We start from the raw sequence: 15402 nt of genomic DNA, 5'->3' as shown, positions 1-15402 counted from the left end.
GTCGAACCACAGTAAAGACACACGTCTGACTTATTTTAAACTCATGATCTCTTAGTTTTCTGTTCATATTAAATACACAATGTATAATATTTTGTATTTAAACAATGTAGAAGTTGCATATTCAGTGCCATTCAAAAGTATTCAAGTCCTTGCACAGTATTCATGTTTTATTGCTTTAAAGCTTACAGTCAGCACAATTTGAAAGAGTAATTATTATACTTATACTTATGTTATATACACAAACCACCCCACATTTTTAAAGCAAAAATAAAAATAATTAAATACAAATATGAATATGAAAGTAATATGAATTATATTTCTTTCATATTCATATTTGTATTAAATTATTTCTATTTTTAGTTAATATGAAAGAAAGTCAAGATTGCATAAAATGTACATTTAATGTAACCACATAATTAACTTAATAAGCCACATACAGTACATAATTAAGGGCCCATGTCCATGAGCAATGATAGTGATGTATATGAGTACAAATAAATGCATCTATTGTATCTGTGTAACTCTGTACCTTCAGTCAGGTAGTGAATTTCAACTTTTCAACCATAAAGATCAAGGAGCTTTCAAAATGATTCAAGGATAAAGTACTGTATATAAAGGCACAGGTCAGCAGAAGAATATAAAAACATGTCGACAATCTCTTTAAGCATGGTGAAGTCGATCATTAAGAAATGGACATCACCCACACACCGCCAAGGCGAGCAGCTTTGAAAGAGCAATAGTGTGCAGTGGCTGAGAAGATGTCCATACAGTAGGTCAACAATGTTCCTGGAGTTTGCAACAAAGCACATACTGTAAATAATACTGCAAATATGTGACAAAAGGTTTTATGGTCAGTCAAGACATACAGTAGCGGGATCTCTTTCCAAAGCTTTAGGTCTCATGCAAACTTAGCACAATCCCTACTGTCAGACATGGTGGTGGCAGCATGATGTTATAGTTCTGCTTCTCATCCAAAAAGGCTTGAGCTTGTTCAGTATTGCTGCTAGGGGTCCTTCCACAAAATATAGAGTTTACAGGTCTGAATACTTGTGCAATCAACATAGTTCAGTTTTTCATTTTTCATTTTTACAGAAATTTGCTGTAATTTATCTTACCCTTACAATTGAATTTGAGCATTCAGATTTTAAATAATTTAGAAATATGTATGCAAAATGGGACAAAATTACAAAGTGTATGAATACTTTTGCAAGGCACTGTATAAAGTTGTAAAACAAAAAATACATTATTAACCTTCTCAGCAACATTGTACACTATTAATTCCTGTGTGGATATACAGCTAGTGTAGATTACTATTAATTATAACAGTTTTCACAAACATAACTTATTTGACTCCAAATACCAAGTGGAAAGCAAACCTTACATATATAAAATTATGCTGGCTATTAACTTAAAAAGTAGCTCATTAGTAGTGTAGTATCAGTGTAATTCAAACCTAGCATTGAAACCAAGTGACAGGACTATAATGCTTTAAATGGCCATCTGGCAATACACTCTGGTGTAGTAAAATATTATACTAGAAAATGATTGGGAAATAAAGACAAATCTTTTCAGTCATTGCATTAAAAATGAAAAATTGTGTGGTTTTCAGAATTACAGACCCCAGTCTTTAAGCAAATATACCTTGGTGGGTTCAATAGGCTGTGAAGTACAGTATTATTTTTTTCTTCTCATTCACTGAAGAGAGAATGATAAAGATTCCTACCAGGGGTACATGTGGATCTCAGGGGATTTTGTCTTAATTAATTCTAGTAATAAAATCCTGGATTTACCCACAGAGGACATTTCAGTCTTTGAGAAGCTGGCAATAATTTATTATTGTAGTTCTTAAATTATTACTCAAGAAATCTCTGTACAAGGCTCATTTGAAGTTTAAGGTTGATGACTTCAATGTTATGCATCTGTTGATGCATCTTGTCGTATGCAATCTTATCCAAGATGCAAGAGTTGTTGTACCGAGCATGATAAAATCTGGGAGTCATTTTTGATGTTATTGTTTTGGATAGGAGAAATACTGTGGAGTTCTGAGAGACCTTAACTTGTGATTTGTGTATACAGTATACAGTATGTAGCGGCGAGGCTTAATAATAATGCAGAATTAAGTGTTTCTGAGCTTTCCCAAATTAGGCCTCATTTCTCTGTTCATCTCTGTGGTGCAGCCACAGAGAAACCATTCATGCAAGGTGATTTAAGGTCCAAGGACAGCTCCCAAAGGGGGATGCACTTAGCTAAGCCTGGCTATAATAATAATAATAATAATTGCTTACACTTATATAGCGCTTTTCTGGACACTCCACTCAAAGCGCTTTACAGGTAATGGGGACTCCCCTCCACCACCACCAATGTGCAGCATCCACCTGGATGATGCGACGGCAGCCATAGTGCGCCAGAACGCTCACCACACATTAGCTATCAGTGGGGAGGAGAGCAGAGTAATGTAGCCAATTCATAGAGGGGGATTATTAGGAGGCCATGATTAGTAAGGGCCAATTGGAAATTTGGCCAGGACACCGGGGTTACACCCCTACTCTTTTCGAGAAGCGTCCTGGGATTTTTAATGACCACAGAGAGTCAGGACCTCGGTTTTACGTCTCATCCGAAGGACGGCGCCTGTTTACAGTATAGTGTCCCCGTCACTATACTGGGGCATTAGGACCCACATGGACCGCAGGGTGAGCGCCCCCCGCTGGCCCCACTAACACCTCTTCCAGCAGCAACCTTAGTTTTTCCCAGGAGGTCTCCCATCCAGGTACTGACCAGGCTCACACCTGCTTAGCTTCAGTGGGTTGCCAGTTGTGAGTTGCAGGGTGATATGGCTGCTATCATGATCAATGGTCACCCATTGGCGCCTATCTGTCTAGGGAGTGCGAGTTGGACATCTGGATTGCATTCCTAAGTGTCAGGACTAAGTGACTCATATCTCACCTTGATCAACCAATCAGGGACCGGTAGGGCCGAGTAACCCACGTGGGACTCTGATGCCCATGGAACTTTCAGCCAATCAATGAGCTGAAGTTCCTCCAGGTAAAAACAGGCAACACAGAGAGCCTGAGAGATTCAGATTCAGATTCAGATTCAACAAGATTCAGAAGGGATTCTGGAGAGGATTCTGTGGACTGTTCTAAAGGGAATTCAAAGGAGAATTCCAGGGCAGGACGGCCCAGGAGCAGAAGGCTCCCAAGGGCAGGACATTCTCGCAGCGCGCCTCCTGACCATCCTGAGACTCAGCCCGGACAACCACGGAACGGCCAGTGTGTCCGAGTGCCAGAACTTTCCTTTGTTCTAAGAGTCTAGAGTGGAGGTTGCCAGAGAGTAACCAGCAGCAGGCCTCGTGAACAGGTCGGAACTGTGGAAAGCTGAATCACTATTCAGAACTAGCTCTTCATCAGGAACGAACCGGTCCTCTTCCTGACTTGCTGGGACCCACAGTCATCTTTTCTCCTGTGCACAAACTTTGCTAGTTAAAGCCAACAGTGAGCATCAGCAGCACACCGTCGCAAGCCGCACAGCACAGCCTGGCACGGAGCCAGAGAGCGCGGATTGGACAGCAACAGCCTGCAACTGTTTCTTTGTGCCCGCAGGAGATCTGAATCCCCAAAGATTGGATGAGTATTCAACTTCAATGTATTACAGCTCGAGAATTCAATTGTTATCCCAACCAGTTGATATCAATTTAATTCCTAAGAGTTATGTACTTGTTTGAGTATCTAATGTAGAAGTTGTAACCAAGTTCACTTTACGAAACGGTCTTAATGAATGATATACTGAACGTATGTCCTCTTGATATGTGTAACACTTTGTAACTGATTGAATATATACCTTTTGTATTCTGATAACCCTCTCGATAAGATCTGTTAGGTTTACATGCATATTCTATGTATTAATAAATGTATCCTCGTGTATTAGTACCTGTGTGTGCGCGTTGTTTGAGTTATGTCGCATGGTTAGATTCTAAAGCCATCAAAAGAATCAACTTTGTGATTTACTGCTACAATTAATAATTGTCTCAGTAAATGCCCAAACCCTACAGAACTGGTGCCTTCAGAGAGCCACTAACATTACATATTTGGCGTCCCTGAAACGGCTATGAATCACTACAAGTATGTGCACACAGGTGTAGCACAGGCATAGCATTTAAACTTTAAAGTGTTCTTTTTTGTTCAGTATTTCCTTTTCTAAAGGTTATGCTGTTGCAGACCCCTTTGAGACCATAACAGTTTGTTATAAAACATCATTTTACACAGTTCAGAGATGTGCCTATAGAAGTTACAATTTGATTTATAGCAGTCACAGTGATGATAATTACAAGGGATTAGGATTACACTGGAACCAAGAGAAATAAATCTTTCCCTGAGGGGATTTTTCTTGAGTGCCATTTGTTGATCATGGGGATGCATATAGCAGAGGGCACATGAATATAAACCAATCATTATTAACAGTTTGTGTATTTTGTTGTGCTTTCCTCATTTCACATTTATGAAACAAAAAGCATATATTAATAATGGTTAAAACTACATATATATTGTATTATACAGATGCAGCCATTCAAAGTGCGTGGCACAGACACGTACCGGAGGTAATTGGCTACGGCCTCGTGCATCGTGACGCGCAATGACGCAAAATACCGCGGTACGTGATTGGTTGACCGATAGGGGCACTCGTTGAATTGAATTGAGGGGGGGGGGGGAGGGTGAGTGAGAGAGCACAGCCAGGACAGACAGGCAAATAAAATACACTCCACAGACATTCACAACAGTGACATATCATAAAACGTTTGCACATATTGTTAAATTATTACTTGTTTTTCAGGAAGTTAAAAAAACACTTGAATTACTTATCCATTCTCTCAAAATAAAATTATTTTTCAAGCAGTGCAATTAACGTCGGGCAACGTGTTTTTTTTAATCTAACATTGACAGCCACATCTTAAATCTTGTCAGTCAACTCTTTTTTCTCTATTTGAATTGTGGCGATTCAAAAAACCTGGGATAACAAGTGGTCTCAAAGTCACCGAGCTCACAGAGCTTCAACAACAGATGACAATTCCCTTAGTCCTTCCTTAGTCTTCCTGAAATTGTCAGATTATGAGTGAATAAAAGCATTTTATTAAAAACACGTTTGCGTTTGTTTGGGAGCTATATTATGTATTTTTCATATGTAAGATATAATGATGTGTTCCTGCTTACACATCGCACGACTTTAAAAGCTAGAAAAACAGGTTTCGATTCACATTATCTGGCGAGCCTTGTTTTGTCAAAGGACAGCACACTCTCTCTCACTTGCCCTAAACGGAGAATACACAGGGGGGAGGGCAAGCGAGAGAGAGAGAGGGGGGGAGGGGGGGTGATATGTGAATATGATAATGTGAATTCCATCAAGTCAGGCACCTGTGAATTTGCAGTATTCCCAGAAAGAGCTGCATCCTATCCACTGTTCCTCCAGAAAGCTTATGCAGAAGTGAAGGAATTAAATATGGAATTAATATGGAATTTAATATGGAATTAAACCGGTTTCACAGGTATTTTCAAAGTAGAAGGGGGCGAGATTTCCAGCAAAAAACTCCCCCCCCCTCCAAAACCCAGTAAGTACAGTATTTACTAGTTAAGAAAGATAGGTGTTAGCAAAAATTAGTAATCAATAATATTAAATTTAGCACTGTAATAAATTGTGCTAATAATAAATTCTATTCTACTCTGAGAATGTAGGGGGAGGAAGAATGCCCGTGGTCTTTTCACTTACTGCAATATTATGGACACTCAATTGACAAAAACAAAAACTTTTTTTTGACAGCTCGTACAGCACCCCACCTCGCCCACGCACCAGCATTATATTCTCATGTACGGGTAGAATATGTTCATTGTCTTCCAATGAAAGAAGGGTTCCTTTCGCCGTAGTTGGGTTGACATTAGAAGCTTGCCACGCCCGGACTGTTACACCAACGCATTAGCATGTTAAAGCGATTTCATTGAGGAGCCTAGCTTTCTTAACTAGTAAGTACTGTACGTACTGGGTTTTGGAGGGGGGGAAGTTAACATGTTCAGTGTTCAGTGTGTGGTAATTTGTTTGGTGCGAGTGAAGTTTTATTTAATCTCTGACCCAGGGAAAAGTGTGGTGTGGACGGCTGAGGAGAGAATGCAGGCTCGCGTTGTGTCCGTTATTATTTTTGTCTTCTTCTGGCTTGGTTGGATAGTTTTTGTTTTTGTTTTATCAATAAAGTTTGATAATCGGCTAGTGAAAGCTCTGTTGTCCTTCACATGAATGCCTGAATCATTGTACCGAACCCAGGATTTTACAGTATTTTTTCTTTAAAATACCAATAACAGCAACATACAGTTTACATAATATGTTGATGTTCCAAAATTAATATCGTTTATGACCTTTATGACCTTCGTTAATGTCTAAGCCGGAACACATCATTATATCTCATTTTGTATTTCTTTAAAAAAAAAAAATCGTTTGCCCAGCCTAACAGTATTGTTGTTATTGTTTTTATCCTGTAAAGTGCTTTGAGGAGATTATTATTACACAGAAGACAAAGATAGCGATTTACGTTGCATTGTGCATTGTGCTGCTGTAATACAGTTTTAAATAATTAAAATTCTAAACAGTATCAGCTTTATTTATGGGTTTTAAATAAAGGCGATTTAAACACAATTTAAATCAATATAAATGTTTATATTGTAATGCATAGATGACTATTCATTGTTATTAAAATGACTTAAATTTGATCATGTTGTGATATTTAGAAATATAAATTTGTTTGGTGCGAGTGAAGTTTTATTTAATCTCTGACCCAGGGAAAAGTTTTATTTTTTCAAAGAAATGTTTGTTCCATATTATATTCCCTTTTAATCAAATTCTAAAAGTATGCTTGTTGACTCCAGTATCACGTTAGTTAAAGACTTCGATGCTTAAAATGTTTAGGGAGAAATGGAAAACTGGTGTGTGTGTTTTCTTTAAAGTACCGAGACCAGCCATATACTGTATGTTTATGTTCCAAAATTAATATAGTTTATGGCCTTCACACGTGTTACAGTATGCTCCTATTCTTTTTATGCTCAGCTACTAAGATTTCCCTTCTGTTGTAAAATTCCATATAAATCTTCAATACTTAAACGGGCACAGTAAAGACATTAAATATACATATACATACTGTATGCAGTACAGTTTGCATACAGTAATATGTTTATGTTCCTAAATCAATCTCTTTTATGAGCATGTGAAAGGCATGGTGAATCGATTCTCAAAAATTACTGTACTTTGCATGATTGGAAACAAGTGCGTGATTGCGAATTGCTGTGGTGTTACTTTTACAAAGACGGTCAATGAAAAAAAGAATGTGGACCAAGGCAATACTTTGAGTTTACAGCTTGTCCAAACTCATTCATTATTAATACTATTAGTAATATCTTCGTTAAAGACTTTGATGGCGACAGCTCAAACATGAGAGGTTGAGCTTTATTAGCTCCACCTTGCGGAAATTCCGGATACTATTATTTTTCGTGTGGTACTATACGAGAATTTACGGTAACTCGCGGTAGACTGCGTGAAGCGCACCGCAAAATAATGCGGTATCGCCCGCTTGTTTTGAATGGCTGCATCTGTAGGTGTTGATATACTGTATATGACTAATAACATCACATGGGAGAGTGCCCAGAAACATAGCAGGTTACATATGCACAGAAGTGTTTTTCTTTCTGTGTATGTGCAGACCACATACTTTATCAGTTTAATGATTGTACAACTTTGCATGGCAGACTTTTTAATTTGAGCTTCATGGTTGTGTATTAAAGGTTTAAATGACCACAATCCAAAACCTGAAATTATATTCCGTTGATACTATTTTAAAATGTGACGTAAGTGATACGTAATTATTAATTTGGTCTTAATCTTAACAGTCTTCTATGGCAATTTTGATCTTAGTTACATATTTTTCTATACCAAATGTTAGTGAAGATCATTACGTGAAAGAAGCGGGATGTACAGTATGTATCCTTACTGGATTTGCATCCTAACAGTATTTTGACAGGTATTTCTTTCTCTAGAGAACAGGTTAACATTATATTAACTACCTACCATACTTACCTTTTATAATAATAATTAATCATAAATAATTCCTAACACTTATGGTATATACCTGTAACACTCTCCAAGTCACATAATTACTTGACTGGGGTCCACCTGTGTGCAGTTGATTTTAGAATAAATACACCTGTGTCTGTGAGCTTCCCAACTTAGTGTATTTCCAAGGAAACACTACACCAAGAGGACCAAGGAACATTCCAGGGCAGATCTGAGACATGGTTCTTGAAAAATACCAGTCAGGGGCAAGGATATAAGAAACTTTCCAAGGCATTGAATATACTGTACCTCGAAGCACAGTGAAGTCCATCATTATAAAGGTGAGAAAATATGGAACAACTGTGAATTTGCCCAGAACTGGCTGTCCTCCAGAACTGAGTGTCCATGCAAAACGATCCGTAGTAAGGGAGGCCACCAAGAGGCCTAAGGCAACTCTAAATGAGTTACAGTCCTCCTTGACGGAGATGGGAGAAACTGTGCATGAAATAACAATAGCACGCACACTTCATAAATCTGGCTTATACCAAATCTAGCTTCATAAATCTGGGTGGCAAGAAGAAAGCCTTTGCTGAAAAAAACTTATATCACATCTCAGCTGGGGTTTGCCCAAAGGCGTTTGAGAGACTCAACAATTTGGAGGAAGATTCTATGGTCTGATGAGATCAAAATTGAACTCTTATGTTTGGTGCAAACCTAACACAGCACATCACGCTGAGAACACCATCCCTACAGTGAAGCATGGTGGTGGCAGCATCATGCTTTGGGGATGCTTCTCTGCGGCAGGGACTGGAAAACTCATAAAGATAGAAGGGAAAATGGATGGAGCTAAGTACAGAAATATCCTGGAGGAAAACGTGCTGCAATCCACAAGAGCACTGTGACGTGGAAGACAATTCATTTTCCAACAGGACAATGACCCAAAACATACAGCAAAAGCCACACTGGAGTGGCTTAAAACCAAAAATGATTAATGTCCTGGAGTGGCCCAGTCAAAGCCCAGACCTCAATCCAATTAAGCATCTGTGGAATGATTTAAAAATTGTTCACAAACGGTCCCCATCCAATTTGATGGAGCTTGAGCAATTTTGCCAAGAGGAATGAGCACAAATTTCTGTGTCAAGATGTGCAACGCTGAGAGAGATTTACCCAAAGAGACTCACTTAACTCTGGGGGGGAATACTTATGCATTCAATTATTTTCTTTTATTTTTAATTAAATTAGCAAAATGTAATTAATTAATTTAGTTTTTTTTTCACTTTGAAAATTATAGAGTACTTTGTGTTGATGAGTGGCGAAAATTCTCAGTTTAATACATTATGGTTCTATGCTGTAACACAGTAAAATGTCAAAAAGTCCAAGGGGGGTGAATAATTTTGCAAGGCACTGTATGTGGGGAGCATGCTGACAGATGGTAGAGCGTATGAACATCTGAGTATTTTATGGCCATCCTTAACATCCAACATTTCACCAGCTGAATGCCTTTAGGTTCAGGTCCTGAATATTGACTTTAAAGTCTCACTCTTGTCATCCAAGGCTGGAGATGACACCCAGCCAAGAATTCACTCTACGCATCTATGAAGCAGTTTGTAAAGCCTTCTCTAAATGCCACATTACACCAAAAAACTGAATTATGAATCTTTGAATGAATTGTGTGACTGATCAATGTCATTTTAGCAACCTCAAAAAATGTGTTCAAAGGTAATCAACATTTTAGTTGAACTTTTGTCAGGAAATTTAAATCATTCCTTAGTATTAGTATTTTTGTTCCCCGGGTAGCTGTTTTTGGCAATTGTTTGATGTATAAGTTGGAGAATCTAACACAGACATTTCTCCTGCTTTTATCCAGGAGAAAAAAGAGGCACCATGAACAGAACCCTCTTTCATTGTTGATGTGTTACAGACTGGTAGCCAAGCCAAGCCTGTTGTCCAGTAATTCCCTTGATAAGTGGTATTTGAAACATTTTTTTCAAATTATCACGTCTGTCATGGATCTTGTCTTAATTCACCAGTATTACAGGATTCGACTAATTTGTATGTCCATTTCTTTTTGATGTTTATTACCAAATACTTTATTTGATCTGCAGTATCCACAAACTATTAACTAAACAATGTGTTCTCTGAATTACAGACAGTTAAAGAGCTAAGAAAATTGGGCCAGTATAAAGCTCAATTATAGACAGAGTGCAGTGATAACATCAAGACATAGTAGCTACACAACATTTTTGTGCTTTGGGTGATAAAATGCTTTAATTACTGGAGGCACTGTAAAGTGAACTGAACGAATTAAGTGAAAAAACAACATTTCTAATTAACTAGCAATTGAAAACTGTTATTTTGTGCTATCTATAGCATACATTGACCTTACTAAGTATTTTTGACATAAAAAAGTCTATGGCTACTAGCTTTTGGTAACTATACACATTGCCTAATTTTTTGTCTCAGAACAGTCTATTTTATATAGTAATCGAAGTCAATACTGCACTGACCTACACTTCAATTTGTATTGTGTGATATTGTACTATTATACTGTGTTTTGTCTGGTTATGATAGTATTATGTAGCTCTTTAGGTTTTATAGAAATAAACAGTAATAATTTTAAGTTGCTGTTGTTACAAACATTTTTAAAGTATTAGCAGCTTCTCTTCTCTGCAGATGTTAAAAAGGTGGAAAGATATGTCAATATATATGATTATATACAGTATAATATATACATTTAAAAAGTATTAGTAAATTTTCTAACCTTTAACCTGAATATTCATTTCAGCAGAGTGAATAAAGGTACTGAACCAGCTGGCCTTAATGGTTGTGTGTATTTATGTTCTAACTGTTGGACAAAAAAATTCATTTCAGAGCAGAGTGAACCCAGTTAACGTCACTCCAACCATTCAAGCGGTTGATCAAGACCGAAACATACAGCCTCCATCTGATCGACCTGGTATTCTTTACTCCATCCTTGTTGGTAGGTGCCTGTCAAACACACTGTCATTTGCAATCAGTCACAGTTCACAATTCACCCTGGCTTTGTAGGGGAACAATTTACTGTGAAAGCAGCATTAGATAATCAGTCCTGTACATCGACATCAGAATTGCTGGAATAGAATGCATTTACGAATTCTCTAGCTAACAGAGCAGTCTTCAGAAGGTCTTCACCTCCAGAAATTGTTCTTAGGCATGAGGGAGCTTGGTAGAACTCACCAGAACCAGATGACGCTTTTAACAAAATATGTTGATGATGAATGATGATGATGAATGATGCTGATTTCAAGCTTTCTGTTGGCTGTGGGATATCATTAAAGTAGTAGGAACTTTGAAATAAACACTGGGTTGACATTTTTGGAGAATTTATAAATCTTTCACTAAGGAATATTGTTTTTCTCTAAAGACACTAGAGAAATTTCTACAATACGTTTGGAGTTGACCTTCCTAGACTAGCTCCGGGGGGTCTGTGAATCAGTTTTTAGTTTAGGCATCAGTTACACAACATAAAAGCAAAAAGAGAAACCCAACAAACAAGCAAATAACATCTTAATTGTAGAGACATTTTCAAAACTACACCACCACATAAATACTGTAGCTGCTATTGTTAGACTCAGAGACTTGAAGAACCATGCTGGGATCGTAATTGTTTAAGAATGTGTGACAGTCATGTCAACCTGCCAGGCTTCTTTCCAATGAATGTCTAATGTGTTTTTTCTTCATTGTTAGATCTGATATACTAATAATGTCCTTTAGCAGGAATGGTTAAATTGTTGGTATTTTTCACAAACTTTTTTTCTTTTACATTTTGCATTTTAAAAGTGCCCTGCTCATGCTCCAGTTATTAAATTCCTGTTCTTGCTTTTCTTTTGTGTAAGCCATTGCTTTTGTTATATGACTGCTGAAAGAGGACTGACATTTCACATTTCAGTGTTCAAGCAAGAAAGGTAACTGCAAGCTTACATAAATCCTTCTTAAATTCCCTTCTTTTTAGGTACACCAGAAAATTACATGGAGTACTTCAGATTAAATGGATCTACAGCAGAGCTTCGACTTTTGAAGCCAATCAGCAGAGATTTATACCAAAAATTTGATTTGGTAATCAAGGTAATTTTAATGTAACTTTTTATTTTTCTCTCAAATCCATTGTAATCAAAAGAAAATGACATTTTGATTTTTTTTATCCCCCAGGAAGACTGTAATTAACCATTTACCATTATAATGAAAACATTGTTTAAGTATACTGAGCATGTATGCTGCAGTGCTAAATCAGCATTAGGATGAGTAGCTGGACTGTAAAATGTTAAGGTAATAGTGCTGAGGTGGGAGAGTGATGATCTGTAAAGAGCATTCTGTGTTCCACAGGAATTCATATTCAGTAAGTGAAAAAAGTTTGCAAGCCATCTTGAATTAATGGAATTAATTAGTTAAGCAAACTAAAAGCTAAACTGTGATCCTTTAAGTCTGACATTGAACGATTTTAATAAAAAACTGATAAAGTCTAATAAAATTATATAAAACATAAACTGTAGAAAGGTATATGTCAGTGTATTCTGCATGCCAAACAGTAGATACTGTATACAAATTCAGAAAGACAAGAAATATTATGCCATTTGACAACGAAGGTTATAATCTGAAAAAGCGCCATGTTATGGATTTAATATCAAGCTTTAGAGAGATATAAATGAATATACAGTATAATGATTGTTAAAACTTGGGTGAAATGTAAGCCTGTTTTCGTTACCCAGTTGTGTTTTTTGCTGGGCTGAAGTACTGTAGGTGTAGGTCAGATTCCTTTGCTGTGAATCACAAGTAGGTACCATATCTCTCAAGAAGAGGGGGGGGGTGATAAAAAGTGTATTTTAAATAAGGATTCAGGTAATATCCAAAAACTGTGGTAAGGAGATCCCGCAATGACAGATCTTCCAAAGCAAACAAATCATTTTGCTAGTTTTTTTGGGGTTTGAAACAGTCCAACTCTTTTGGGAAACAGCTAATCTTATCTTGCCTTTCTTATGAGGGAAGGAAAGCATTTTCTTTTACGTCCTGCCTTAGAGTAAAGCACCCAATGGAACATAAGAAGGACAGCGACTTAATGACCTGGTGCCTGTATTTTAATCCACCTCTGATTTCTTCGGAATCAGCAAGAGTGTGTGTATGTCTCAAGCCTGACCTTTCTGTGGAGCTCCAATTAATGAGTTAGAACCACAATGAAATGGTTAGCTATTTGGGAATTTGAGATAGCATTCCTTTTAATATTAAAAATGAAATAAAGATGAGGGAAGTGGTTTTCTGAGGATTTGAATTAATAGTTTGACATGCACTGTAAAATTAAGAACACTTTTCGAAGACGTTCTGTTTCATATGGGTAGAATGTCCTTGCACTTATAATTTAAATCAGTTTGGAAAGCCAATGGAAACTTAACCACCACACTTGACTTCTTACTGTCTGATTGTAAAAAAAAAGCTTAATTGCGTTTTCCATAACCTCCCTATCTAGTCTGCCAATATATCATTAAAATGCACTCTGTTTTAGGAAATTGTTCACATGTTTATCTCAATACAACGCAGTCAGGGGTAAAAATACTTTAAGACTGCTTACTGGAGTGTAGCACTATTGCACATGACCAATAATGAATCCACTGAAGAAAAATTGTGTAATTAAAACCTTGGTTAGTAAATTACCTGTCCATCCATTAATGATCCAAAAGCTGCTTATTGTTGGTTAAGGTTACAGCAACTTAAAGTGTGCCTTGGAAGCCTTGTGTGAGCCCACACCTTTGATGTAACACTGGCCAGTGCAGGGCAGATATACACAGTGTGTGTGAAGAAGGTGGGAAGAAACCTGAACATGAGGATATCATTACACGTAAAAAAATTTATTCAGTTTTATTTGTTTACATCTTAAATGATATTATTAGCGAGAGAATACAGACAAATAAGAAGAAAATAAGCATTTGTGTGTAATATGAAAGTACAATGAAAAAGTATTTGCCCCCATCCTGATTTCCTCTATTATTCCATATTTGTCACACTGGATGTTTTCATATCTTTAGACAAAATCTAATATTAGATAAAGGGAACCTGAGTGAACAAATAACACTTTTAATTATTATTTCATTTATTTAATAAAGAAAGTTATTCAACACCCATATCCCCTGTGTGAAAAAGTACTTAATACTTAATAACTGGTTGCGCCACCTTTAGCTGCAATGACTGCAACCAAACGCTCCCTATAATTCAATATCTGTCTTTCACATCGCTGTGGAGGAATTATAGCTCATTCTTCCATGCAGAACTGCTTAAATTCATAAACATTGGTAGGTTTCGAGCATGAGCTACTCATTTCAGGTCCTGACACAGCATCTCTATTGGGTTTAGGTCTGGACTTTGACAAGGCCATTCCAAAACTTTAATTTTGCTTCTTTTCAGCCATTCTGATACAGTATGGACTTGCTTTTGTGTTTTGGATCATTGTCTTACTGCATGACCCAGCTATGCTTCAGCTTCAGCTCCAGCTCAAGGACGGATGACCTTAGGAATTTTCTGATATAGAGCAGAATTTATGGTTCCATCAATGGCAAGTCGTCCAAGTCCTGAGGCAGCAAAGCATCCCCACACCATCACACTATCAATACCATGTTTGACTGTTGGTATGATGTTCTTACTATGAAATGCTGTGTTTGCTTTACGCCAGACCAATGTCATCCAAAAGCTCCACTTTTGGATCATCTGTCATTAGAACATTCTCCCAAAAGGCTTGGGGATCATCCAGGTGCTTCTTGGCAAATGACAGATAAGCATTTATGCTCTTCTTGGTTAGCAGTGGTTTGTGCCTTGCCACTTTCCCCATGAAGCCCATTTTTGCCCAGTCTCTTCTGATCGTGGAGTCATGAACACTGACCTTAGCTGAGGCAAGAGAAGCCTGCAGTTCTTTGGATGGTTTTTTGGATCCTTTGTGACTTCCTGGATGATTTTACGCTGCACCCTTGGAGAAATGTTGGCAGGCCGGCCACTCCTGGGAACATTCACTACTGTTCCAAGTGTTCTCCATTTGGAGATTATAGCTCTCACTGTGCTTCAGTGCAGTCCCAGAACCTTAGAAATGGCTTTGTAACCCTTTCCAGACTGATAGATATCAACAACGTTTTTTCTGATCTCTTCAGAAATTTCCTTTGATCGTGGCATTATGTGCTTGTTAAATCTTTATGCTGGCATCTTGACTCTGATGGTAAGGGTCAAAATACAGTAAAGTGAGGTTTATACTGAGCAGGGCTGGCTGTAATCCAGCATGGCTGTGTTCAATCAGCTGGTTCTAATTATCCC

General features: G+C 37.5%; 1 protein-coding gene across 7 annotated transcripts in view; it reads left to right on the top strand.

Moving 5' to 3' along the window:
* The window catches only part of pcdh15b (protocadherin-related 15b), a 314610-nt gene that overhangs the window by 189778 nt on the left and 109430 nt on the right, over positions 1-15402 (top strand). For all 7 annotated transcript variants that reach the window (XM_088634838.1, XM_088634837.1, XM_088634840.1 and 4 more), the window contains 2 exons: positions 10951-11059; positions 12071-12183. In XM_088634838.1, coding sequence (XP_088490964.1) covers positions 10951-11059; positions 12071-12183 — 222 coding nt within the window. The remainder of the gene's footprint in view (positions 1-10950; positions 11060-12070; positions 12184-15402) is intronic.

The sequence above is a fragment of the Lepisosteus platostomus genome, chromosome 6 (assembly GCF_059453375.1).
Source record: "Lepisosteus platostomus isolate fLepPlt1 chromosome 6, fLepPlt1.hap1, whole genome shotgun sequence".
In the NCBI taxonomy this organism is placed as follows: Eukaryota; Metazoa; Chordata; class Actinopteri; order Semionotiformes; family Lepisosteidae; genus Lepisosteus; species Lepisosteus platostomus.
Note: the sequence above shows the minus strand (reverse complement) of the source record. Positions and strands in the feature narration are given on the sequence as shown.